Source organism: Protopterus annectens, chromosome 13.part0 (genome assembly GCF_019279795.1).
Source record: "Protopterus annectens isolate FY-2018-M chromosome 13.part0, PAN1.0, whole genome shotgun sequence".
Lineage (NCBI taxonomy): Eukaryota > Metazoa > Chordata > Ceratodontiformes > Protopteridae > Protopterus > Protopterus annectens.
This window is the reverse complement of record NC_056747.1, coordinates 828,512,259-828,537,995: the sequence shown is the minus strand read 5'-3', so window position 1 is coordinate 828,537,995 and position 25,737 is coordinate 828,512,259. Positions and strand designations below refer to the sequence as shown.

General features: G+C 39.7%; 1 protein-coding gene across 1 annotated transcript in view; it reads left to right on the top strand.

Moving 5' to 3' along the window:
• The window catches only part of LOC122787696 (BCAS3 microtubule associated cell migration factor), a 4,651,713-nt gene that overhangs the window by 2,833,572 nt on the left and 1,792,404 nt on the right, over nt 1-25,737 (top strand). The window contains exon 14 of the mRNA XM_044054546.1: nt 4,193-4,326. Coding sequence (XP_043910481.1) covers nt 4,193-4,326 — 134 coding nt within the window. The remainder of the gene's footprint in view (nt 1-4,192; nt 4,327-25,737) is intronic.

The window sequence follows — 25,737 nt, the reverse complement described above, 5'->3', positions numbered from 1 at the left end:
GCATTGAACAGCACTACATTAACTTGAGCCAGATTGAAATTTGCTAGGTTGGAAAATTCAAGAGATGGGCCTTACCTAAAAAAAAAATTTGTGTAGTAGAGGGAAATGTCAGAAACATGAGAAGCCAGCCTGTTTCAGATAGACAGCATTAACCTTTCTCCTCAAGACTTCCACATGTGGAAGTCTTGAGGAGAAAGGTTAATGCTGTCTATCTAAAACAGGCTGGCTTCTCAGTCATTGCCTTCCGTATTGACATGTATTGGATTCCCACTAGAATGACACCAGTTAGCCAATTGTTGAAGTCAATTATTTTGTTTTGGAATTGTGGCATCATTCTGCAAGATGACAAGAAGCTGCTCAAAGCAAGTATCTTTCGTCTTGTAGACACAATCTGTGGAGAGCTCAGTCATGTCTTTTAGCTGGAATAAACTGACTAAGGGTCTTAACCTTGACAAAGACAGCTGCAAGTCAGTATTTATATTCAGGGTGGAGGTTTCCAGGGGCTCTAGTCACTTCACTTATCCCTTTGCCAGAAGGACAGCTGGCCATGACCCACACTGTCCTCCTTCAGCCTTATGAGTAGAACTTTCATGTTTCTGACTGGGGGGTTTCCTATTGCTGGCACATTGCCATGTGTGGCTATGGAGCCTTTATGGGTGCGGGCTTCGAGCCAGAGAAAATCCTCTTATGTTCACGTGAAGGTTTGTCAGAATTGTTCTGTGTGTCTGATGTTTGTCTGAGCAGAGTCTGGGAGGCATATATGATGATTTCTTTACAACCGTAGCATAAGTGGGTGTAGTGTTGGATGGCTCTGTTGTGGTGGTAAGCTGCTTACTGCCATGCACGGTACACGAGTGGACAACCTCCAAACTAAGTATATGCAGTTCTAACCAGTTGTGTCAGTACAGAATAAAAGTAAAGGACTGTCATTAATTATAAGGCAGTTAATACAGTGCTTGAGAGCCCCTAGTGCAAGTAAACTGGCAACAGAAAGGGGACAAAGCAGACTGTGAACTCATCTCAGTAGGGAGCAGGAGTGATCAATTGAAGGAGTCCCAACTTCAGTAGTGATTCACCTGTGAACTGTGCTGCTGGTGCTGGTCTAACTGCAGCAGCAAGCAACTAGGAATCATTGTTCCTGTGCTGTTCCTCTCACCAGGAGCAAAATAGCAGCACTAATCCTAATCAAGTCCCCGAGAACCACGTCAAAGACTCATCAGTCATCTACAGTATTGTCCCAGATGTTGTAAGGGGTCACTGGGCATCTTGTAGTGTTCTTGCTTTAGAGGCAATGGGGTATTTTGTTCAGCAGCTTAAAAGAATAGAACACAGAGCTGCACAAATACACAGAATTTAAACCGATGACATTCACACCAAAACAGCAACTAGGACAGTTGAGGAAATCCAGAGATGGCTAGGAATCAATATCCCTTCACTCACCAAGAGCAAAATAATAGCATTGTTACCAAGTCGGCTGCTGAGATGAGTGTCACATACCCTCCAGTGATTGGTAGTCTTTAGGAAATCTAAGAATCAATGCTGCCTCTGTCCTGTTACAGGAGTGAAATAGCAGTACTAATCTTAAGCTACTGAGAAGTGGTTTGCAGGCTATTCAGTGATCTGTACTGCCTTCCTAGATGTTGCAAATTTTTAAAACACATTCAAAAAGAAGGTTATGTTGTAGGTTTTACTGTATGTGCCCCATAAATTGCAACCTGCCACTATAAACAGAATGACATTTTTTCTTAACATAGTTCTGTATGAGAAATTAAAATGAGACTATTTTAAAATATTTGCCCTTAACAAGGCCCACAACCGTGGAAGATAAAGAATGCATACATGGCAATTTTCTGAGCAGACTTCTTAAAATATTTCTGTTATTTTCTCCTTTGTGTGTATGTGTGTGTGTATGTGTGTGTGTGTGTGTGTGTGTGGGGTCATAGTAGAAATGTAAGGCATGTTGTTGGGAGATGTGCCATGTTTATTCAGATTGAGTGATCTTCAGTTAATTATGTCTGTGATTTAGCCAGTCAAGAGTTACACTGATTCCAGCTGTTTTTATAACGAGTGAGTGACAGAGAACAGGTGGGAGAAGGGTGAAAAGGATTTGTTATTCCCCTTATAGATGACCAGCAACAAAGAAATCATCAGTAACTCGAAGACAGAGATTCAACATTTAGGTGTACATGTTTGAAAAGGTGGTGGAAGAGTTATATTGGGGCAAACTAGCATAGGATTGATGATTATTTTTTTCATTGTACCAGCTATATTTGGATAACGGCTAAACCCAGTGTGTGTGAGACATCCATATCTGAGAAGGTAATGGCCCAGTGGAATCGGACAAGTAGCTGAGACCTAAGGTATGAATGAGCCATGGGGATACACTGGTAAGGGATTGTAATGGACATTACAGATAATGATCACTAAGAGCTGAAGGCTGTTCCCTTGTTAAGTATTACGTTTAATGTGTAAGGCTTCACATTTATTGCTTTATGCTTAAGATGTTCTAATAGCATTACCCAGAGATGTATAATGCTGTAGGTCTATCTGTATAAAGTAATGTTCAGTTTGAGGATGCGCATGTTTACAATTTTGCTGCAGGTTAGACGTGTTGCTGTATATACATTTATTCATTTTGTTTATTGTTCAGACAAATTTACATGATTATGAGAACAGCATTAAAAAAGCAATGTGTGTGTGTGTGTGTGTGTGTGTGTGTGTATATATATATATATATATATATATATATATATATATGTGTGTGTGTATATAAAATGTATGTACACACACATATGGGTCCTTTTCAGTAGATCGACTCTTCAAAAAGTCAAACGTTACATGGTCAAGACCATATGCATGGATTTTCGAAAAGTTAATGTGTTCTATGTGAATTGCAGTACAGTGGGGCTCAGGGAATTTACCCTTTCTCAACAGTAGTGCAGTCTCAGAGTTGGTATGTATAACTTGCAGTGTATACATACACACACAAGTATATGTATTATTTATTTATTGACAGTTGTTTACCGGGAAAGTCCACTGGGCCAGGCTAGCCCATTTTCAGTGGAGGCCTGGGGTGAAAAGCTACAGAGAATTTACAAAGAAAACAAAACAAGAGCAAAACTAACAAACTAAGCAAATTTGAACAGATGTTACTGGCAAAACAAAAATAAATTCACATATATTGGGATTCAGTAACGAAATCTAATATGTCTACATAGAATATACTAACACACTGTGTGTGTGTGTGTGTATGTGTGTATATATATATATATATATATATATATATATATATATATATATATATATGTATTCTCTGAAGTGTGTATTATTCAGTCATTTTCACAGCTGTTATGTTTTGCAGATTTTTGTCAGCATGGAATTGGAATCTATAACTTTTTAATGACTAAATCTGAATGTTTCCTTCAGTAGCTTATTTTCTATTATGGCACTGTTTGTTGAGCATTTGAGCGACTGACTTCTTTCACAAGACAAATCTAATGCATATTACTTAACTGTGAGTGCAAATAAAATTGCATTTGTAAAATAAAGAATGTTTGACGATGGACCTTTAATTTTTTTCTGATAACTGCAAAGCAAGTTGGTAGATGGTCTTTAATTTCCTCTGGGATAAAATCCTTTTTGTGCATTTTACCCATATGAAGTTAAAGTGCAGACATGTTACAAGATATTTGAACTGCTTGTTTTATGGATTCGTCTTTACATACTAATATTTTTTCCACTGCACTTGTAGATTGCAAATGGGATTGTTTTTAATGTAAATGTGCCCAGAACTCATATACAAGTACAGCTGTAAATGTTAAAAGTCCATTTGGAGTGTTAATTTTATCTCCATGCTTAACAGATAAACAATTAATCTGCTAAAACTGTAGCCTTCTGCTCTTTCATAGTTATTTTATACAGTGTTAGACCACACTAGAGAGTCTGCCATTTGGGAAGTGGGAATGACCACATGGCTATGTTTTTTGTTTTATTAGCATCACTTGCTTCCCTTTCATACTTGGGAAAAGTAACTAAAGCTAATGCCACAGAATAACTTGCATACAAGCAGGGAATCTCCTCCAAATATGTAGGAGACTTTAGCAAAGTAATTTGTTACTTTTGAAAAAAAAGTTTTGTTTCTTCAGTTGTATTTATTTCCTGTACCTAATTTAATTTCTTTGATTTTTGCCAGGTATGTTGCTGGTTACAACAGATACTTTAGGCCACGATTTTCATGTTTTCCAAATTCTGACTCACCCTTGGTCCTCATCACAGAGCGCTGTGCACCATTTGTATACCTTGCATAGAGGAGAGACTGAAGCCAAGGTATAATTACTAAAAATATGTACAAATAGTGCTAACATTTGAATTATGTAGTTTATATTTAACAAAGATGCTTTTAAAAAGTCAGTAAGAAAAAGAAATGGTCATACTGAAAATGTGCTGCTTCTGGCTAAGACAGTGCCAGATTGCTTATAATTAATTGAAAAAGATGGCTATAATTTTCATTCATTTTAAATTTTCTCAGTTATGCATACTTGGATAATTTGGTCAGGGAGTCTGGTTTTGTAACAAAAAAGCATACATTCTGCTTGTACTGTTTTTATAAGACTGTTGTAAAAACATCCCTGTTAAGCATAATGTAATGCATCTTTTACCAGATTAAATTAGATATATAGCTAAACAGTTTCCAAACATATAATTATGTGACATTTAGATGATTGGAGGGTAGGGAGGGGCTGCTGAGTATGAAATTATTTGCACATTTTGCTGGTTCATGTGTTACAGAAGTTTTTTTAACATGGGGTCAGGTGCTTCTTGGAGGAAAAATGATAACTTTGACTCTCTTGCTTTTGTTGTTTCTGGTGTATTGTGGCACACTATTTTCTTTTTGTACCACTTTAATAATGTCAGAAAAGAAGATTCAGCCAAAAGTTAATTATGAAACAACCATGTTGCTTCAAGCCCTTGATAAGCGTATACAGTTTATGTTGCATGGTGACAAGGAAGATAAGCAAGAACACAGAACAGTGAACTGCTTACTGCTTCCAGCATTTCACAGTAGATTGTCCCAGTTTGACCTCATTTCTTTCCTAGGATCTGAGGAGCATCAGGGATCACATTCGCTTTACTCTTTGTATCCCTAGGATGACAAAGTATAGCTGTACAAATTTATATTTAAATCATGTCATGTCTTGTATATTCTTGTAATAACACCAGGCTAATTAAAGACACTCTACCTCCATTTAACTTACAGAGAGAGAGCGAGTAAAAGACTTTGCATTTAGCCATGCAAAGCGTCGTTAGTTTTGCTTGCCATTTTGCAGTTAAATGCACACACTGGTCCTTGTGTACATTAAGTAGCTTAATAGTGTTACACAGGTGGTTTAAATGAAATATGTTGTGCATTGTTGCAGTAGATTTTAAATGTCTTGTAGTTTGTTCCTTCATGTCTGGTAAGAAGTGGTCTGTCTTCCTAAATTGTAGGGCTGTGTGCGCCAGGACTTAGGCGCAGCATGTGGGGCATCTTTAGAGTCTTGCTTCCTTCTGTCATTCCCATAAGGCTGCTTGGTTGCCATCTCTCCATTTCTTCATGGTACTGCTACAGTTTGATCACACAAAAATTCAGTTTTATTATTTGTTTTTGTTGGCTCAATCATTAGAGAAACTGTCTACATGATATGTTATTTCAAGTAAAAATTTTCTTTATATTTCCTTCTCTTCTTTTGGTGTTTTTCCAGTTTTTCTCTACTTAAACACTGAAGTACTAGTCCCACTGTTTGTTCTTGTACAGCTGTGTGACTGTTCCTCTGTGTCTTTGTGACATCTATAGTCTTGGTTTTAAGACAGATGCGGTTTGAATCTCTCTGCTGCCAACCATGGTCTACCCCACTGCCCAAAAGGATCTGATGGTCAAGGGCAGGATGGTTTCCTTAGTTGTACCCCTGGTACACAATGAATTAAAGCAAAAAAGATGCACAAAATCTGACTCACTGTGACCCATTTATCAAGTGCAACTTTCCCTCAACAGCATATAGGGAATGTGCACTGCTGTGTTCAGTATGGACTTCCAACATCCAAAATCGGAGTAGGACTCCACACTGACCACTTGCTAATCTGAGTTTTTGGCCCACCCCCCTCCGGCTCCTTTCTCACCACTCTCAGTGAACTTCAGTGTCTTTCAGTACCCCTTACCCATGGTAGCTTCCCCTCAAATTCAAACACACACACACACCAGCCCACTGGTTTGTTGGTAGAGTTCACCAATTCCCCATAGCTTGTTTACTAACAAGGTAGATCTGCAAGCAACATAGATATTAGGCCATGAACCCAACAAACACACCACCTACCATTCCACTCTTGATCATTAGCCAAGTGCTAGAAAACTATACCACTGATAATGTGCTACAGCCTTGCATTAGAGATGAATGCAGCACCTTGGCAACCTGCAATACTAAGTAATTAATAAATACAAACCATCAATGAGATCTTAAATTAGATAAAAAAATAAACATTTTCTTTAGAAAACACATAAGCCGGACAAAGCTAATGCAAGTTAAATATTTAAAGATAAATGCATTTGGGTGGATAGAACAGGAAAATAATTAATTGTACAGATAGACTACTTAAAAGGAAAACTCTTCAACTAATACTAGCTAAATACCTTAACCTGTCTCAAGAATACTGAATACATAATTCTGCTAAGTTACTAAAATACTGTGCAGGTAGATGCGGAACAGCAAAATTACACAGAGTGTATCACAGGACCAACTTTACACTGTTTATAGTGCAATATATATTTTTTCCTGTTCCTTTCCTAGAGAAACCATGTTGTAATTTTATCAGTTTTTTTCTCAGATGAAATAAAAACAGCAGAAAATAACATGGTATTTCACATATTACTTTTACTGTAAGCACCTCAGCATCTGACCTTTTTATAAACTTAACTCAGAGTTTCCTGATTGCAATTAATTATTTTCCAAGTCAGAATAATTTTTTACAATTGATACATTTTTAGCAGGATGGATTTCCGGGTTTTAAATATATATTTTTATATTACATTAAAGCACAAATACAACTCCTTTGCTGCTGTTAAGACAACTTGCAAAGGAAGTTTCACAGTTCAGTTTCTATTGCAAATTATTCAGAGCTTAAACATAGCTTACAAATGTTGCTACATTCTGATGAAAGAAAGTAATTATAGATATGATATTTTAAATCAGTTTGTCTGTCATGGTTTCACAGGCTTCATAGTATCATAACTGCTGTTTATAGTATGTGCAAGCCATGGATCTGTCATGCCTAGTGACACCCTCTGACTTTGTATGTCATATCTCAGTGGATGATATAACGCACTGTCTACCCAGTTCACAAAGTATTCAGCAGGGTAAGCATTAGACAGTGTCCTGAGAAGTTGAATCCTGACTTGATGAAGAAGATGCTGCTAGAACATTTCCCCATGTCTGTAGCAATTCCATTGTTAAGCCTGAGCATTACCTGTCACTCAGTCCCCCTGTTTCCAGAAAAGTATTCAGGTAATTATTAGCATCAGCAGTTTTTAAGAAATCCTTTAAGTTGGAGACTCCGACACCTCAGGACAAATATTCTTTAGTGAAGACACTTGGATTGGACAGTTCATCCAGTCCAGTGCTGGCCCAGCTTGACATCAGACAAGGTAAAGATCAGTAGCAGATGTAATCTCAACAAATGTGATTTAAGTGGTAGAACTTTCCGGTGAGATCCCACTAAGATTACAATGCTAAGATCTGCAGATCACCTGGATTTAAGTTCTGAAGAAATTGATCATGCAAAAAGGACTGCTATGTGTAAGATGACAGAGAAAATGCTGGCAACATTTTCACTTAACAGTAGATAGAAAAGGCACTTGGACAACTTTGTCTTGTTGTTAGGTCAACATGGTACCCTCCTAGATGCCAGCATATTCAACACCATAATAGTCTTCAGCACTAATCATACTGGCGACTCTGTACCTAGTGTCATCCTTTGCTCAAACAGTCAAGCTAATATATTTGCAACCTAAGTATTTGTGATTAACCCTCTGACAGTAGAAGTATCTATTCAATATCCAGTCTGGATTTGTCAGGTCCTTTACATGACATTGATCTATCTGCTGCATCAACTTTGGTTCCCATTTCCTATACTTAGGCAATGACTATACACTTCATGGTTTAAGTCATTCCCTGCTAGTTCATTCAGACAACCTATTTATAGGTCATGCAAGAGCTGGCGTATGTAATGACGGTGATGATGGTGCCAGTGCACTCCATTTTAACATCTAATCAGCAAAATCTGCCCGTTTTTTAAAGAAAGTATTTAGTAATTTAACATATTTACAATATATTTATTTTATTTCACATTTGTTAACTGGGTTGGTCTAACTGAGCACATGCCCATTTTCAGTAGAGACCCAAGGAGAAAAGCTCTGAAGGTAAATTATTTACATAATCAAACTTAGATTAGTGTATTAATTAGCTAAAAAAACGCAGTATACACAATAACAACAACACAATATATACACATAAAAGAAGAAGTTCAACAATACATAGTTATACAAGGTTAGGAATACATTGAATCATCAAGGTAATCTTACACAATTATCTTATAATATAATATAATCTTATACAATTCTATATTCTATTATGATATAATACAATCTTATACAATTAACGCATTGAGTCTTTGTATTTCATTAGCAACATTTCAAGACTATCCCAGTCAATAAAAGTCTTGTCTTAGTATGATTTACAGATCTTATTCTGATCACTTCTTTTTCAGTTGTACATAGTATTGCTGTTAAATTTAAAAATTATTTGAATGCAGAAACTGAGTTCCTTTTCCAATTTTCTGTAATAATTTTTCTAGCAACTGCCAAAAGACTCCAAAATATTTTTGTTTGCATTTTACAGATACAGAAAGTGAAGCATTCATTAGTATTATTGATCTAGTGAAAGAACAATTAGACCCTAGCCCCTTAAAAATCCTACTCATCTCTTCCCAATATACATTTAATTGTTCATAGTCCATAAACGTGTGCTCAGTCAGCTTTTTCATCTTTACTACATCTCCAGCAAACTGAATAAGTCATTTCACTAAACTTAATAGATTTTATAGGGAGTAACAAACATTCTATGTATGTATTTCCATACAAAACTTTCCAGTATAAAGTTGAAGAAGTTTGAGTAACTGATTTAAGTAACAAAGTTTTATTATTACTGTCTTTTGAGTCGCACAATCCACTACTATCTAAAATGTTCCAGAATTTTGCATCAAAATTATTTATAATTAACTTGTATACCTTGGACAAGCGTCCTTTGTAGATCAGTTTATCTTTAATGGTAGCATTCATATATTCATATAATCGGGTAATAGTGTTCTGCTCCTCTTTACTCATATTACGTACAAATTAATTTAATTTCTTACCGATGGATGATCATTACTTGTTATCAGATTCATCCAACTTGTATAACCTTTCATTAAATATTCTGATGACTTAGCTTTTCCTTTTTCAAAGCAATCAGATTGTAATACTAATCGATTCTTTTTCTATAAATTAATTTTAACATTGTTCTGACTTTATCCGAGGCCAAATAATCCAACAGAAGGCAATAAAATCAAATTTATTTTAATTCCAAAAACAGCACACGTAGTTGGTTCTAAATAGAACAGCAACACAGGTAAGCCAAGCGCTTTCACCCAGTATATTACTAGGCTTTCTCAAGGCAACAAACAGAGCTATCCATTACACATCAGTTTTAAATAACTAGTACAATTAAATAGTAACTCCACCCATCAATTAGAAGTTAATACCTTTGATAGTGTTGTGTTAAAAACATAGTACAAAGAGAAACAGTTTCTCAAGTTGAATATATATGTTTGTGTAAGAAATACTTCTTAATATAGTCAATAATGGTAATAATACCCTGCAAAGTGCCTTATCAGTGCAAAATTCATAAAAGTACATCATAAATTAAAAAAAATTTTAAAATTTGAAATGATTAATTATTGTTACAAGTTGGAATTAAAATTAAATCACATTTCTTATTCCAAAAACTAAAATAGATAGATAAATGATAAATAAATCAAACTTTTACAGTGACATTGTAAAAAATAGGGAGCTTTCTGACTAATGTCACAACACTACCTAATAACAACAACAACAAGGAGAACAACAAGAAGGTGAAAGAAGAACAAGTAAACCTATACAAAATTAAACTAAATAGTCACATATTATAACTGTGCTCTTCTCATTTTTAGAATGCTGTTAATATTTAAGCCCTCATTCATTCCAGGAGGGGTTCAGGCATCCAATTTCAACTGCCAGAACAGTTCTCGAGTCTCCAATTTGGCCTCCCAGTTGCCCCCTCGGGGTCTGGTACCACCTGCTCCAACACCAAAAATTTAAGGTTCATGCCTTCACATATCTGGGAGTGTTTGTAAAAGGCATTGGTGTCCTTACATTTAGTGATATCATATTGGTGCTCGTATACCCTTCTCCTAAGCTGTCTCTCGGTTTTACCAACGTAAAACCCAGAACAGAAAGTACAAATACCCAGGTACACCACCCCTTTAGTTGCACAGTTAAAATGTTGATGAAACTTGTACTTAAACCTTCTTGAGGGAATTGTGATGGTGTCTTGGTCAAGCATATATTGACATTGTTTACATTGACCGCATTTTAAAGTGCCAGGTCTCTGATTGTTTGTCATAACCCATATTTTTTCTCCCCTCAAACCGATCTTTCAAATTTCTACCTCTTTTTCTGATAAAGCTAGGCATCAGGGGAAAAAATTGTTTAAGATCAACATTAGTAGATACTATGGGCCAGTATTTTGTAATAATGTTTTCCAAATCATGTGAGCTGGAAGAAAATGTGTATGAAAAACTCTCCTTAAACTTGTCATTCTTCTTTTTTACCGATTCTTCCACCAAAGGTACACCAGTGCCCAAAAGGGGGTGAAAGACTGATTCTCTTTTGCCAGTAACCTCCAAAATCAATTGATTTATCAGGTCTACCGGGTAGGCCTTTTCCAAAAAGAGTTCGTGCAAGACCTTAGTCTCTTGCTCATAGTATTCCAAAGTACTACACATTCTGGAGGCCCTGATCAACTGTCCCTTAACAATTCCCCTTTTTTGATAATAGGGGTGCCCACTATTAAAGTGGAGATAGGCGTTGGAGAACGTAGGCTTCCTGTACACCCTAGACTGAAAACAATGGTTAGTGTAGTCCTTCATCAAAGTTACATCCAAATAGTGTAAGGTGTCCCTCTCAATACTATGGGTAAATTTCAGAAAGCTAGTAGTAATATTGATGTAATCCATAAAGCTCTCCAAGTCCTGCAGGGACCCATTCCATAAAATACAAATGACATCCAAATATCTGGAATAGTGCCTAATCATAGGTGCCCAGTCTGTGTTGAAGACAAATCTTTGTTCCCAGTAATAAAGCACACAATTTGCATAAACAGTGGCACAGCTAGCCCCCATTGCCACACCTTTTCTTTGCCTGTAGAACTCCCCATTAAAGAATATATAGCTGTTCTCGAGAACCGTCCCCATTAATTCCTTAACCAAATTAATGGTTTTGCCACTTAGTGCACCACTTGAAATCAGCACCTGTCCAAACCATTCCAGACCCTCAATGTATGGAATGCTCGGAAAAAGATCTTTTATATCAATGGTAACCATTAACAAGTCAGCAGAAAACAGTCTACGGTGAACTGTCCTAAGGAAGTGCCAGGAGTCCTTGCAGATGTGGTCAGCGGGGACTAGCACTTTTTTGGAGACATAATCTATGAATTTGGACAGGGGTTCTGTAATACCGCCAGCCCCTGCCACAATGGGTCTGAATCCAAGAGGATCCAACCCTTTGTGGGTTTTTGGAATTCCAAATATGACAGGGACTTTTGGTTTTGCCACATTAAAGTAATTGTACAACTGTTCGTTAATAGTACCTTGGAGCAGATGATCATAGAGGTAGTAATTAATTTTAGAGTGTGCTAAGTCAATCTCATTAGAAGAAATTAGCTCATATTGCTCCACGTCTTGTAACATCTGGTGGATACTGGAATCATAATCAACTTGGTACATCAAGACGACCCCTCCACCCTTGTCAGGTTTCATTACCCGACAACCCTCCTTTGTAAGGGTTTTGATTAGATTAAGTTCACTGTTACTGAGGTTGGGGGGGCTGCTCGTACCTCCTACCTACATCCAGTTTCCTAATTTCTTTCTCCACCATCTCTTCAAACACCCTCAAATGTGGGTTGGTGGGTGGGTTGAAAGTACTAGTTCTGCTCATCATGGGATTAACAAATTCCTGACCTTTAAAAAACAACTTGAGATTCAGTTGTCTAATGAAAAGTTTAAAATCAATAAGAGTGTAAATAGGGTCAATGAAGGTAAGAGGAACAAAGTTAAAACCTTTAGAAAACAAGGAAAAATGTCCATCTTCAATTCGTAAGTCAGTGAAGTTAAAAATGGTAAAATTGTCCTTCCTACAAATTAAATTCTTAAAGGGGTCGGTAGGTGAGAGTAGTTCAGCATTGACCACACTCTCCTGATTTCTGGTATTCAGTACTGCCCAGGGTGACACTGTGTCATATAAAAGCGTCCCCTGCAAGTTGCTGAATTCCACCTCAGGTTCTGACGCCTCGTCCCCCCCGGTCCTTTGTTGTGGGGTTGCTGAAAATCCCTATGTGAGTTCTTCCTACCCTTTTCAGCAATTCTTTCACTCCTTCTTAAGTTATCATTATTAACTCTTTCTGGGCTAAAAGGGTTCTCCACTTCCTTGTCTGCCTGATTTACAAACATGTCATTGTTGTTCCTAAACCCTTTTCATGTGGAAATAGGGTAAGCTATGCCATCTTGGTATTCCCAAAGGTCTCTCTCAAGCTTCCTAATTTTTCTGTTTAAAATCTTTACACAGTGCTGGTCAATTTCGTTGAATACATTGTCGTAATTTTTCTCGATACTCAAGAAGTGTTCATTATTAGTTACATTCTGGTTTAAATCATTTAAATCAGCTAAAAGAGTTTCTGCTTTGTGCTCATATTCCTCAACCATTAGTTTTAACATTTCTAACCCAGCATGGTTAAATATACCACATAGCTTGTCATAGAGTACAGTTCCTGCACAAACACAGTTAGGAAACTTGAACAAACGGAGTCCCTTGGGAACTCTGCATACCCTAATACATTCTTTTAAGTAATCAATTTCTAATTGGTTACTTTTAAGGGAATATAGCTTGTCCCTAAATAAATTAAAACTATTTTCAAAGTCAGTGTCATAGTTCAAGTCAATGGTACCTGGTTGGAAATGAAATTGCTTTTCAGTCCAGGCTCCAAAATTGAAAGATTTGTAATTGTCCTTTGTTGCGTTGTCCTGTCTACCCATTGCTTTGTGTGTAAATCCAGTTTTGTTTGGTATTCCAGAAGCATGTAATGTCTCTTGCGTTTGCGTCGCTGATTTGGGGTCCCTCATGATACCAGTTGCATTTATTCCTGAAACGTTAGATCTTCCAATGTTTTTATCAGGAACAATAGTTTGTTTTTGGAGCAGTAGTTCATTTTGCTCTTTAACCTGCTTCGACAGCTCCGTGAGCAGGTTTAGCACTTGCGTGAACTCTGTTCGAGTTACCGGACACTCTTCCGGGTCATCTCTAAGCAGCATAGGTGTTTCCAAAAAGTTTGTAGCACTCGTTCCTTCTGCCATGGTAAACAACGAACCAAGAACGTACAAGTCAAAATAAACCAAGAATATAACAGTCCACAGCACATAGGATCCGAGGCCAAATAATCCAACAGAAGGCAATAAAATCAAATTTATTTTAATTCCAAAAACAGCACACGTAGTCGGTTCTAAATAGAACAGCAACACAGGTAAGCCAAGCGCTTTCACCCAGTATATTACTAGGCTTTCTCAAGGCAACAAACAGAGCTATCCATTACACATCAGTTTTAAATAACTAGTACAATTAAATGGTAACTCCACCCATCAATTAGAAGTTAATACCTTTGATAGTGTTGTGTTAAAAACATAGTACAAAGAGAAACAGTTTCTCAAGTTGAATATATATGTTTGTGTAAGAAATACTTCTTAATATAGTCAATAATGGTAATAATACCCTGCAAAGTGCCTTATCAGTGCAAAATTCATAAAAGTACATCATAAATTAAAAAAAATTTAAAAATTTGAAATGATTAATTATTGTTACAAGTTGGAATTAAAATTAAATCACATTTCTTATTCCAAAAACTAAAATAGATAGATAAATGATAAATAAATCAAACCTTTACAGTGACATTGTAAAAAATAGGGAGCTTTCTGACTAATGTCACAACACTACCTAATAACAACAACAAGGAGAACAAGAAGGTGAAAGAAGAACAAGTGAACCTATACAAAATTAAACTAAATAGTCACATATTATAACCGTGCTCTTCTCATTTTTAGAATGCTGTTAATATTTAAGCCCTCATTCATTCCAGGAGGGGTGCAGGCATCCAATTTCAACTGCCAGAACAGTTCTCGAGTCTCCAATTTGGCCTCCCAGTTGCCCCCTCGTGGGTCTGGTACCACCTGCTCCAACACCAAAAATTTAAGGTTCATGCCTTCACATATCTGGGAGTGTTTGTAAAAGGCATTGGTGTCTTTACATTTAGTGATGTGATATATTGGTGCTCGTATACCCTTCTCCTAAGCTGTCTCTCGGTTTTACCAACCTAAAACCCAGAACAGAAAGTACAAATACCCAGGTACACCACCCCTTTGGTTGCACAGGTAAAATGTTGATGAAACTTGTACTTAAACCTTCTTGAGGGAATTGTGATGGTGTCTTGGTCAAGCATATATTGACATTGTTTACATTGACCGCATTTTAAAGTGCCAGGCCTCTGATTGTTTATATCATAATTTTTTCCCTTGATGCCTAGCTTTATCAGAAAAAGAGGTAGAAATTTGAAAGATATGTTTGAGGGGAGAAAAAATATGGGTTATGACATAAACAATCAGAGGCCTGGCACTTTAAAATGCGGTCAATGTAAACAATGTCCATGTATGCTTGACCAAGACACCATCATAATTCCCTCAAGAAGGTTTAAGTACAAGTTTCATCAACATTTTAACTGTGCAACTAAAGGGGTGGTGTACCTGGGTATTTGTACTTTCTGTTCTGGGTTTTACGTTGGTAAAACCGAGAGACAGCTTAGGGGAAGGGTATACGTGCACAAATATGATATCACTAAATGTAAGGACACCAATGCCTTTTACAAACACTCCCAGATATGTGAAGGCATGAACCTTAAATTTTTGGTGTTGGAGCAGGTGGTGCCAGACCCACGAGGGGGCAACTGGGAGGCCAAATTGGAGACTCAAGAACTGTTCTGGCAGTTGAAATCGGATGCCTGCACCCCTCCTGGAATGAATGAGGGCTTAAATATTAACAGCATTCTAAAAATGAGAAGAGCACGGTTATAATATGTGACTATTTAGTTTAATTTTGTATAGGTTCACTTGTTCTTCTTTCACCTTCTTGTTGTTCTCCTTGTTGTTGTTATTAGGTTGTGTTGTGACATTAGTCAGAAAGCTCCCTATTTTTTACAGTGTCACTGTAAAAGTTTGATTTATTTATCATTTATCTATCTATTTTAGTTTTTGGAATAAGAAATGTGATTTAATTTTAATTCCAACTTGTAACAATAATTAATCATTTCAAATTTTAAATTTTTTTTTAATTTATGATGCACTTTTATGAATTTTGCACTGATAAGGCACTTTGCAGGGTATTATTACCATTATTGACTATATTAAGAAGTATTTCTTACACAAACATATATATTCAACTTGAGAAACTGTTTCTCTTGTACTATGTTTTAACACAACACTATCAAAGGTATTAACTTCTAATTGATGGGTGGAGTTACCATTTAATTGTACTAGTTATTTAAAACTGATGTGTAATGGATAGCTCTGTTTGTTGCCTTGAGAAAGCCTAGTAATATACTGGGTGAAAGCGCTTACCTGTTGCTGTTCTATTTAGAACCGACTACGTGTGCTGTTTTTGGAATTAAAATAAATTTGATTTTATTGCCTTCTGTTGGATTATTTGGCCTCGGATCCTGTGTGCTGTGGACTGTTATATTCTTGGATCTGAAGTAGGCGATTCATTTGTCTGCAACCTGTGGGTTATGGATCCGATATCGGATCCGAACCGGCATGGTTTCCCAGCTATGGATCCGAGCTCTCAGCTCCTCCCCTCACCCATAATGCCCTGCTCTCCCTACATGACCCCAGATCGAGTTTGCTGCGCTGGTGACCAGATTGGTTTTCTTGAGCTCTACAGCTAAGCGGTTTTCTTAAGATTTTCTAGTGCTAAAATTAAATTTTTTTTGACAGTTTTGTGTGAAAGTTTAGGTTCCCCTTTTTAGTTAAACTTGTTTAGTTGTATTAATCTTTTATAATTAGTTTCCCTCCCCTCGCTGGTAGCGTAGTGTGTGCTTGGGCCTGTGTTGTGTGTCTAGTTTACTTTTACTTTTTTTTACATTAGTTTAAGTAATATTTAGGCTCTTAGGATGTCTGAACAACCTAAGGCTATTTTTTCGAAGTGCTCCGAGTGTGGCCATAAGCTTTCCCCTGCTGATGGCCACACTCGGTGCGTTCGATGCCTTGGGGTTGAACACCTCACTTCTGGATGTTCCATTTGTGCAGGGTTCAACCCCAGGGCATTGAAGGAGCGGAGGTCTAAGCTGGTCCTGGCGGGACTTTTGCCCCCGGACTCGGCTCCGGCCTCCGCTCCTTCGGGGGGTACCGTGTCTACGGTTCCCTCCTCTCCGGCTCCCCCTCCTCCTCCTGGGACTCAACCTCCCTGTAGTGGTTTGGAGGAGAGGGAAGCTAGAAAGAAGGACCAGAGGGAGAAGCACCATAAGCGGCGGGCCGAGACCTCTGTGTCGGCCCCGCTTGCCAAGCGGGCTTCTCCTCCAGCCTCCTTGTCTGCTGGTTCTCCCCCTCCTCAGCTCCAGTCACCCGTGTGCTTTTCACCGGGACCTGAGGAGGAGGAGACCCGATCTCCGTCGAGGCTATCCAGGAGGCACTCAAGGCCTACCTCGGTAGCCTCGTCGAGATCGACTTATAGTTTATCGGACGCTGATCTGGACCGGATGATGAGAAGGTTCATCCAGGCCCAGATGCAGATGGGAGTGCTCTTGCCTCCCCTCCCCCTCTCTGGGGGGGAGCTCGACCCCTTTCTTTAAACCTATAGCTCCTTCTCTGACCCGCTACCTGGGTTCGGAACAGTTGGAGCCGAGCAGCTTCGGAGCCGGGGGTGGGTCGGCGCCGATAGTACTCGGTACTTTGGATCCGGCCCTGCCCTTGAGTGCTTCGGATCCGACCTCTCGGAGCCTGGATCCGAGCTTCGGATCCGGGGGATCAGTGCTCCTTCGGCGCCGTCTGTGTCGGAGTGCACTATCCCCTCGGATCCGAGTGCTTCGGCGCCGGCTCCGATCCACTCCTCGAATCCCAGGGGGAGCCGATTGTTGGATCCTTTGGTCGAGGTCGGCTCCCCCTCGGCTTTTGATGTAGTGGAGAGGGCCCTGTTGAGGGTTTCCGGACCCCCGGCACTTGCTTCGGCTCCGTCCCGCGCTCCATCTGCACTGAACCAGGCTTCCACCATCCGGCCATTGGGACAGCCCGCTCCTTTGCCCCAAGTTGTTCCTTTGGAACAGGTCACTGTTTGCGAGGAGTCCTCTGACAGCCCCCTGGAGGATGCCCCCCGCAAGCATACGTGCAAAAGGAGGCACATAGACTCCCCCGAGTCTCTCACAGAAGACACGGACTTGGAGGAAGGGGAAGGCTCCCCAAGATCACCCCCTGAGGATGTCTCATTTGGAGACATCATGGAAATGCTCCGCATAAGGGGGGGGGTGGTCTGCCCCCAAGTCTTCCTCGGACGAGTCCGTGTTCTTGGAGGCATTTGAAGCGTGCCCGTCTACCTCTTGGGTGTCCCCTCCTGCCAACCCCCTGGTGGACCTCATTACCACCAGGGCGTGGAAGGAACCGGACACCGTGGAGCCAATCCCAAAAAGGCCCGACCGTATACTCAGTCCCCCGGCTGACTGTGCCCATTGGAGTAAGGGGCCTCCGGTAGATGCCATGTTGACGGCGGCTGCCACCAAGAGGTAACTTGCTCAGGAGAGTCCCTCAGTCCATCCCCCGAGCAAGGAGTCTCGGATGATGGACCGCTTGGGGAAGCGGATGTTTAGTTCAGCGACCTTCTCAGTAAGGGCGCTGAACTACCTGGCACATGTGATTAGGATGCAGCGCGATCTTATAAAAGAATACGCTGCATCCCCCCCAGAGTCCATGTCGGAGGAGGACAAAGTGTTGCACTCCACCCGTATGGCCACTCTCAGGTCCGTCACTAGTACCTCTATGCGGCTACTGTCCCATGCTACGGAAAGTGCCGCTAGAGCCGCAGGGGCAGGCCTAGTTACCAGACGTGAGGCCTGGCTCCATCATTGCGATTTCACGGAGCCCTTCAAGGCGTCATTTGCAAACGCCCCCTTTGATGGTTCTGCCCTCTTTGGCAAAACTGTTCGTGATACCTTGACCCAGAGCGAAAAGGACGGGAAGACGCTGTCTGCCGTCGGAATCCGCTTCTCTGTGCCCCAGAGGCCCTATTCTAGGAACCAAAAGGGTCAGGAGAAGATGTGGTTCCGGAAGTCACAGCAATCCCAACCCGCTCCGGACAACCAGTCCTTCCGTGGCAGAGGAGGACAGGGAGGACGCCGCCCCAGGGGCAGAGGGGCTCCCAGGAACTTCGGGTCCAGAGAACCCTTCTCTGAACGGCTCACGCAGCAGCCCTGAAGGATTGCCCGGCTGCTCCACTCTGGAGGCAGTCGGGGGACAATTTTTGGAGCACCTAGTGGCATGGGAGTCCATAACATCAGACCGCTGGGTCCTCCAGATCATATCCAGAGGATACCGTATCCCATTTCGTCACATGCCAAAATTGAAGTCCCTCCCCGATGTTCCACCCGGTCAGTGGGAGGCCGCTTTGGCAGAAATTGGCCATCTGCTAAAAAAAAGAGCCATCCAGCCCATCCCCCCAGACCAGATCGGATCAGGGTTCTACTCCAGGTTCTTTTTAGTGCCAAAAAAGACGGGGGATCTAAGACCAATTTTAGACCTTTCACTCTTGAACCTGGCAGTTCCCAAGGAGAAATTCCGAATGGTTACGTTGCAGTCTATTCTTCCCCTTCTGGGAGAAAATCACTGGATGTGCTCCATAGACCTCAAGGATGCGTACTACCATATACTAATGGACAGGCACTCCAGGAGGTTTCTCCGCTTCCGGCTGGGAGCCAGTCGCTACCAATTCCGGGTCCTTCCCTTTGGTCTCACCACAGCCCCCAGGGTGTTCACCAAAGTATTAGCAGTGGTAGCGGCCCACCTGAGGCTTCAGGGGGTGCAGGTCTTTCCTTACCTGGACGACTGGCTTCTCACCGCCCCAACAAGGCATCTACTATTATTGGTGCGAGACTCCTTTCTCCATCTTGCTCCCCGTCTGGGCATCACAATAAATACAGAGAAGTCCAACCTAGCACCCACGCAGTTCATAGATTTTATAGGTGTCAGGTTAGACACGAGACGATTAAGGGCCTTCCTCACTGCGGACCGAATTCAGAATCTGCAGCTCCAGGTGCGGGCCATTCTCCACTCCAGCTCAGTTCCGGCGGAGTTGGTCCTGAGGGCTCTAGGGTCCATGGCGGCAGCAATAGCGCTTCTTCCTCTCGCCAGGTTCAATATGCGCATCCTTCAATGGACACTCATAGTTCAGTGGTCGTATCTTGCTCTTCCTATGCATCATCCCATTGCGATCAGCAAGGCTTGCAAGCAGTCCCTCCTGTGGTGGCTATACTCTCCAGATCTCCACGGAGGCCGCCCCTTTTGTGCTTCTCCCCCTCTCGCCACGGTGACCACGGACGCCTCCCGCCTTGGGTGGGGGGGGGCATTTTGCAGGCCGGACGATCCAAGGCACGTGGAACGATTCAGAGACCTTACTGCATATCAACGTTCTAGAGATGAGAGCAGTGCTCTTAGCACTGCTAGCACTTCAGGCCTTTCTTCCCTTGGGAACAATTGCGATTCAGTCGGACAACATGTCTGTCGTCTGGTATATCAACAAGCAAGGAGGAACCAGGTCTTACCCTCTTTGTCGAGAAGCCATGAGAGTGTGGGAATGGGCAATCTCCACCAACCGCTTTCTCATAGCAACGCATATTCCGGGTCGGTCCAACATCCTTGCGGACAAACTCAGTCGCACCATTCTCACCCCTTACGAGTGGTCTCTCAATACTCGGGTAGCGGAACGCATCTTCGCACGGTGGGAAACTCCTTGTTGCAATCTTTTTGCGTCTTCCTCAAACACCAAGTGTGACAGTTTTTTCGCTCTAATACCTCCTCCCGGAGGTACCCCAAGAGATGCTCTGGTGCATGCTTGGCCACCCGGTCTTCTTTATGCTTACCCCCCCTTGCCTCTGATGCTCCAAGTTTTTCAGAAAGCCTCTCGGTTGGGGTGCAGAATGATTCTCATTGCCCCATTTTGGCCTCGACAGATCTGGTTCCCTTTCCTAAGGTCTCACTCAGTGAATCCTCCTTGGATTCTAGATCCCATTCCGGATCTGATATCTCACCCATCCCATCTATCAACCCCGAATCTGGACAACCTGTAGCTGACTGCTTGGCTGCTCCAGTTCCACTCCTGATCAGGACTCCCGGTATTTCGTCCCCAGTTAAGGCCATCCTGGTGGCGGCTCATAAACCATCCACCAAGAAAGTTTACCGCAGCAAGTGGAAACGGTTCTCCTTGTGGGCAGAGCGGCAAGGTCTAAACCCCTTCACAGTTCCCCTTCCTCTGGTGCTTGACTTCTTAACCACTCTTTTTAATGATGGTGCCAGCAGTTCCACAGTCAAAGTACAACTTGCGGCAATTTCTCATTATCATATTGGTCACGACTCCAGTCCTCTGATGTCTGCCAAATTGTGTAAGATTTTCCTAAAAGGTACTTTTCTTCTCAGGCCCCCTGTAAAGCAAGTGGTTCCTCCTTGGGACCTTTCTTTGGTCCTTCAGGCCTTGACCGCTCCCCCCTTCGAACCGGCGGAGACGGTAGATCTGAAATTTTTATCTTTCAAGACGGCCTTTTTAGTAGCCATTACCTCGGCCAAGAGAGTTTCAGAACTTCAAGCCTTATCAGCCAAGCCTCCTTACTTGGTCTTTCATCCGGACTGTGTATACCTCAGGACCAAACCCGTCTTTTCTTCCTAAGGTAGCTTCTGAAGCAAATATTAATCAATCCATTAACCTCCCTGTTTTCTTTCCTAAATATCAAAACAAGGGTGAATACAAGCTTCATTCCTTAGATGTTCACAGGCAACTTAGATTTTATCTAAACAGGACAGCTGGTCATAGGCAATCCGACCAGTTGTTTATTTCCTTTGCTAAATTTAATTTGGGCAAGCCAATCTCTAAAGTCTCATTATCACGCTGGATTTCGCAGTGCATCTTATTGGCTTATCAAGCTTCTGGAAGGCCCGCACCGGAGGGAGTACATGCCCATTCAACCCGGTCAGTCTCTACCTCGGCGGCCTTTAAGGCTAGGATTCCTCTGGATGATATTTGTTCAGCAGCCACTTGGGCTTCATCTCATACCTTTATTTCCCACTACAAGTTGGATATTACATCTAGGGGTAGAGCATCCTTTGGCTCCGGTGCTCGGAATATCCTTCCATGATGGCCGCCCAAGATTCAGGTAGCTGGGGACTCTGTCCCACAGGTTGCAGACAAATGAATATCCTACTTCAGATTTAGAAGTTATGTACTCACCATAACATTCCATCTGAGTAGGTGTATTCATTTGTCTGCAACCATCCCGCCCTCCTATCCCCCCTGGCCTTTTCAGTTTCCTGCATATTATGTGTTACCCTTTTCAGGGTGTTAATGCTGTTGGCAAACTCGATCTGAGGTCATGTAGGGAGAGCAGGGCATTATGGGTGAGGGGAGGAGCTGAGAGCTCGGATCCATAGCTGGAAAACCATGCCGGTTCAGATCCGATATCGGATCCATAACCCACAGGTTGCAGACAAATGAATACACCTACTCAGATGGAAAGTTATGGTGAGTACATAACTTCTAATTTATTTTGACTTGTACGTTCATTGTTCTGAGTTTCCTTAAATCTGGAATTGTGTGCAGTGGGAAAGCACAAAAATTCCATTTTAATATTAATGGACTTGTAAAAGTGTATTTCTTAACTGTTTTACAAATTGATTTTATATATGCAGAGTTTAAAGATTTATATGAATTTCCTTCCAATGTAAATTTTATTAATTAGATGAAAGGATTGTTACATATTTCTAATTGATCATATTTGACAAACTTGTAAGAATTTAATAAATATCTGCTTCTGAATGGTTTTCGTTTGATTAGTGTAAGTTGTCTACCCAGAGTATAATAGAGTTAAAATTTGCAGCAATAGAATTAAGATTCTAAATCTGGGAAGCTAATATCACCATACTCCCATAATGTTATATGATTTCTATGAGCAAGTCTTGACTTTTTATGATACCATAAGAATGAAGTTAACATTTTGTCCCTTTTCTTTAAAAATTTTTTATCCGGTATTATGTATATGTAATCTTGAGTACTATATTCAATTATTAAGTACTAACCTAGCCTTAAAAGTGAAAAAAAAAAGTTAATTCCATTTTTTAATAAGTAACGCTTATTTTTTTTTAAATTCTTATTAATTGTATTCACATCTTGATAGATTTTTATTCCTAAATATTTTAGTTCTTTTCCTTCCCAATAAACTAGCTACGCAGTAATTGATTTAATGCTAAAGTTTCAGTTTAATTATTATTAAATTTCAGCAGTGATGCTTCCTGAAACTTTAAATCTCATATAGTTAATATATCATCTGCAAAAAAGCTGTATTTTAGCTGGACAATCATTGTTGAGAATCCATCAATTTTTTTCATTGCTTCTTACACTATTAGCTAAGGGTTTGATAACTAATACACATAGTAGAAGGGGGACAAGGGACACCCTTGCTTTGTGCCTTTGTTTAAAGTGAATCCTTCCAAAGTGTAAGATTCAATTTTAATATGTGCTTTGGAGTCTCTATACAGGTTTTTTTAATATTCCAATAAATTGTTCTGGAAATGCAGATGCTTCTAAAGTTTTAAACAAGCAATTCTAATCTACAGAATCAAAAGTTATTTTGATATTTAAGCTAATTAGGGCAAATTTCTTGTTCACTCCTTTTGCTAAATTTAAGATAGCAACTACCGTTTTTTATATTATACGTTAATCTATTAACTATAAACCCTGTTTGATCTTTATTAATAAATGTATCGACTATATCTTTTAATCTTGAACCAAAGATGGAAGTACATTTTTATATTCTACATTTAATAAAGAAAGGGGTCTATGTGAGGAAACTGATTTATTATATTTTCCTTGTTTAAGTATAAGTGAGATTACAGAAAATTTCCATGAGGGAGGAATTTTGTCATTCTGAATTATCTTGAAAATGTCACTCAGTAATTCTAAAATGTTTAACAGAAGCAGACTAAACAGAAGCAGACTATATAATTCATTATTTAAATCATCCAACACTGGAGTGTTACCATTTTTTTTTCCATTTTAAGATTCTTTAATTTCCATTTATTTGTTGGTTATTAAATTTATTAATAACATTTTCTTTAAATACTTGTCAATTTTGTAATCATCAGGATTATTATTTTTATCTTTATTAAGATCCTTATGAATTTTTTTAATATTAAGCATCTCCATCTGAAGTAAGCTTATTATTGTAGGGATTTCAGATATTATTGATTTGTCCCTTTTTGCTTAACAGCCTAGTTTTTTTTAACTGTGCAGTTTTATTTTTTCTAAAGCTTTCTCTACTCTGTGTTAAAACTAGAAAGAATCCCGCAGTTCTTCAGCAAAAAGCAGTTCAAGCTGCAGTGCTGATAGAAGACATAGCTTCTAGTAGTTTATAGGAAAAATAAGCCACATGTGCTCAGTTTTGATTAAAATAACTGAAACACTGAAGTGTATTTACTCAGATAACAAAAGGCTGGAAAATGGAAAAAGCTTTAATCTGCTATTCAGGTGAACTGATGAAACTGCAGAAATCAAAGGTCAACTTGAAGAAAGGCTGTCTTGGTATGAGACTGCTCAAAAGAACTGTTTCAAAAAATGGTGGAGTTAGTAGACAGAGTACACAGAGAGAACCTGAGACTTTCTGCTATATCAGATAAACTGGGAGGAACAGACTGCATTAATTTTATGACAGCACAAATAAGTAACTGGCCTGGTATTCCAGAGCAGAATTTAACTGAAAGTGCTTATCATGTATATGCTGCAAACCTGGCAATGACAAAGTAGCAAAGACCAATATTAATAAAGATACAATCATACCAGCGGAAAGAGCTGATCCTGACAAAACTGTGGCAGAAGGGTAAAATATCAAAAACTGGAAACAGTACAATGTTTGTGCAAAATGGTTATCCACTGTACATCAAGCAGAAGCGAAACAAAATGATCCCAGCAATCAAGGAATGCCAAGAGGTAAGTGTGAGATTCAAGCTGCTGTATCCAGGTGTCTTCAGAATTTTTTTTCCTGAAGGGTAAAAGTAATTTTTGATACAGGCTAAAGTAGAAATGCAACAAATTGTCCAGCAAGGGGTGAGCTTTCAAACAGAAGGGGACCCATTCTTCTGATGGTAAGGCTCATAGAGAAACTTTGTCAGTGAAACCTTTTTTCAGTGTTCCAACGGAAAATGCTTGAGATACAGAAAACAGTACAGGATTTGATTTGAAAGAATCAGGAGTACATTGGACTTGAACTAGAGTCTAGTTTGGGAGATGGAGATGAACAGGAAGAATACCAGCAATACTGAAATTAGTAAATAAATGAGAGACTATAAAGCATAAATCACATTTGTGAAATATGGCTTTACAAGAAAAAGTGGCTGAGAAAGACTGGAGTTTAGTTGACTTTGTTAAACTTGCTGGGGGCTTGACAGACATATTCCCCACCTTATGCCATTAATATTTGGAAGGACACAAAAATGTAAAAAAGGAGGAGAAAAAGAAAAAAGTAACTGCAAGTAAAACAATTTTTCTTCTTAATATTTGTATAAAACATTTTATAATATAAATTGCATGTGAGTAGTAAAGGATTTACTGTGATTGTTTTGTGATAAACATGGTAAAGTAAATGGGTGTTGTTTTTCTTCTTTCTTTTTTAGTTTTAAGAATTATAGGCTTTACATTGCAAAATGAGAAGAATGGCTGGACAAAATCATGTTTAATTCAGTAAGGTGCAACTTGGACTATTGGAGTGGGAGAAGGGGTATTAAATTGCATTGATTTTAATATATATAGAATTGAAACATTTTCTTTTCCTTTTGCATAAGTAAATGCCTTGGCTTAATCTAATGACATTTTTTGTGAATACATTTAAAAAAATAAGAGACCACAGTATAATAAATATTTTTAAGCAAATAAATGTTATGTGCCATTTGAGAGATCTGGAGCTGAAGCAGCTATACATTTTCATGTTATGTTTCCACAGAAACAAGCTGACTAAAGATGAAGGCAGTAAATGAGAGGTCTGTACATTGTTTACTGAAAGAAACAAAATTAAAAAGGTA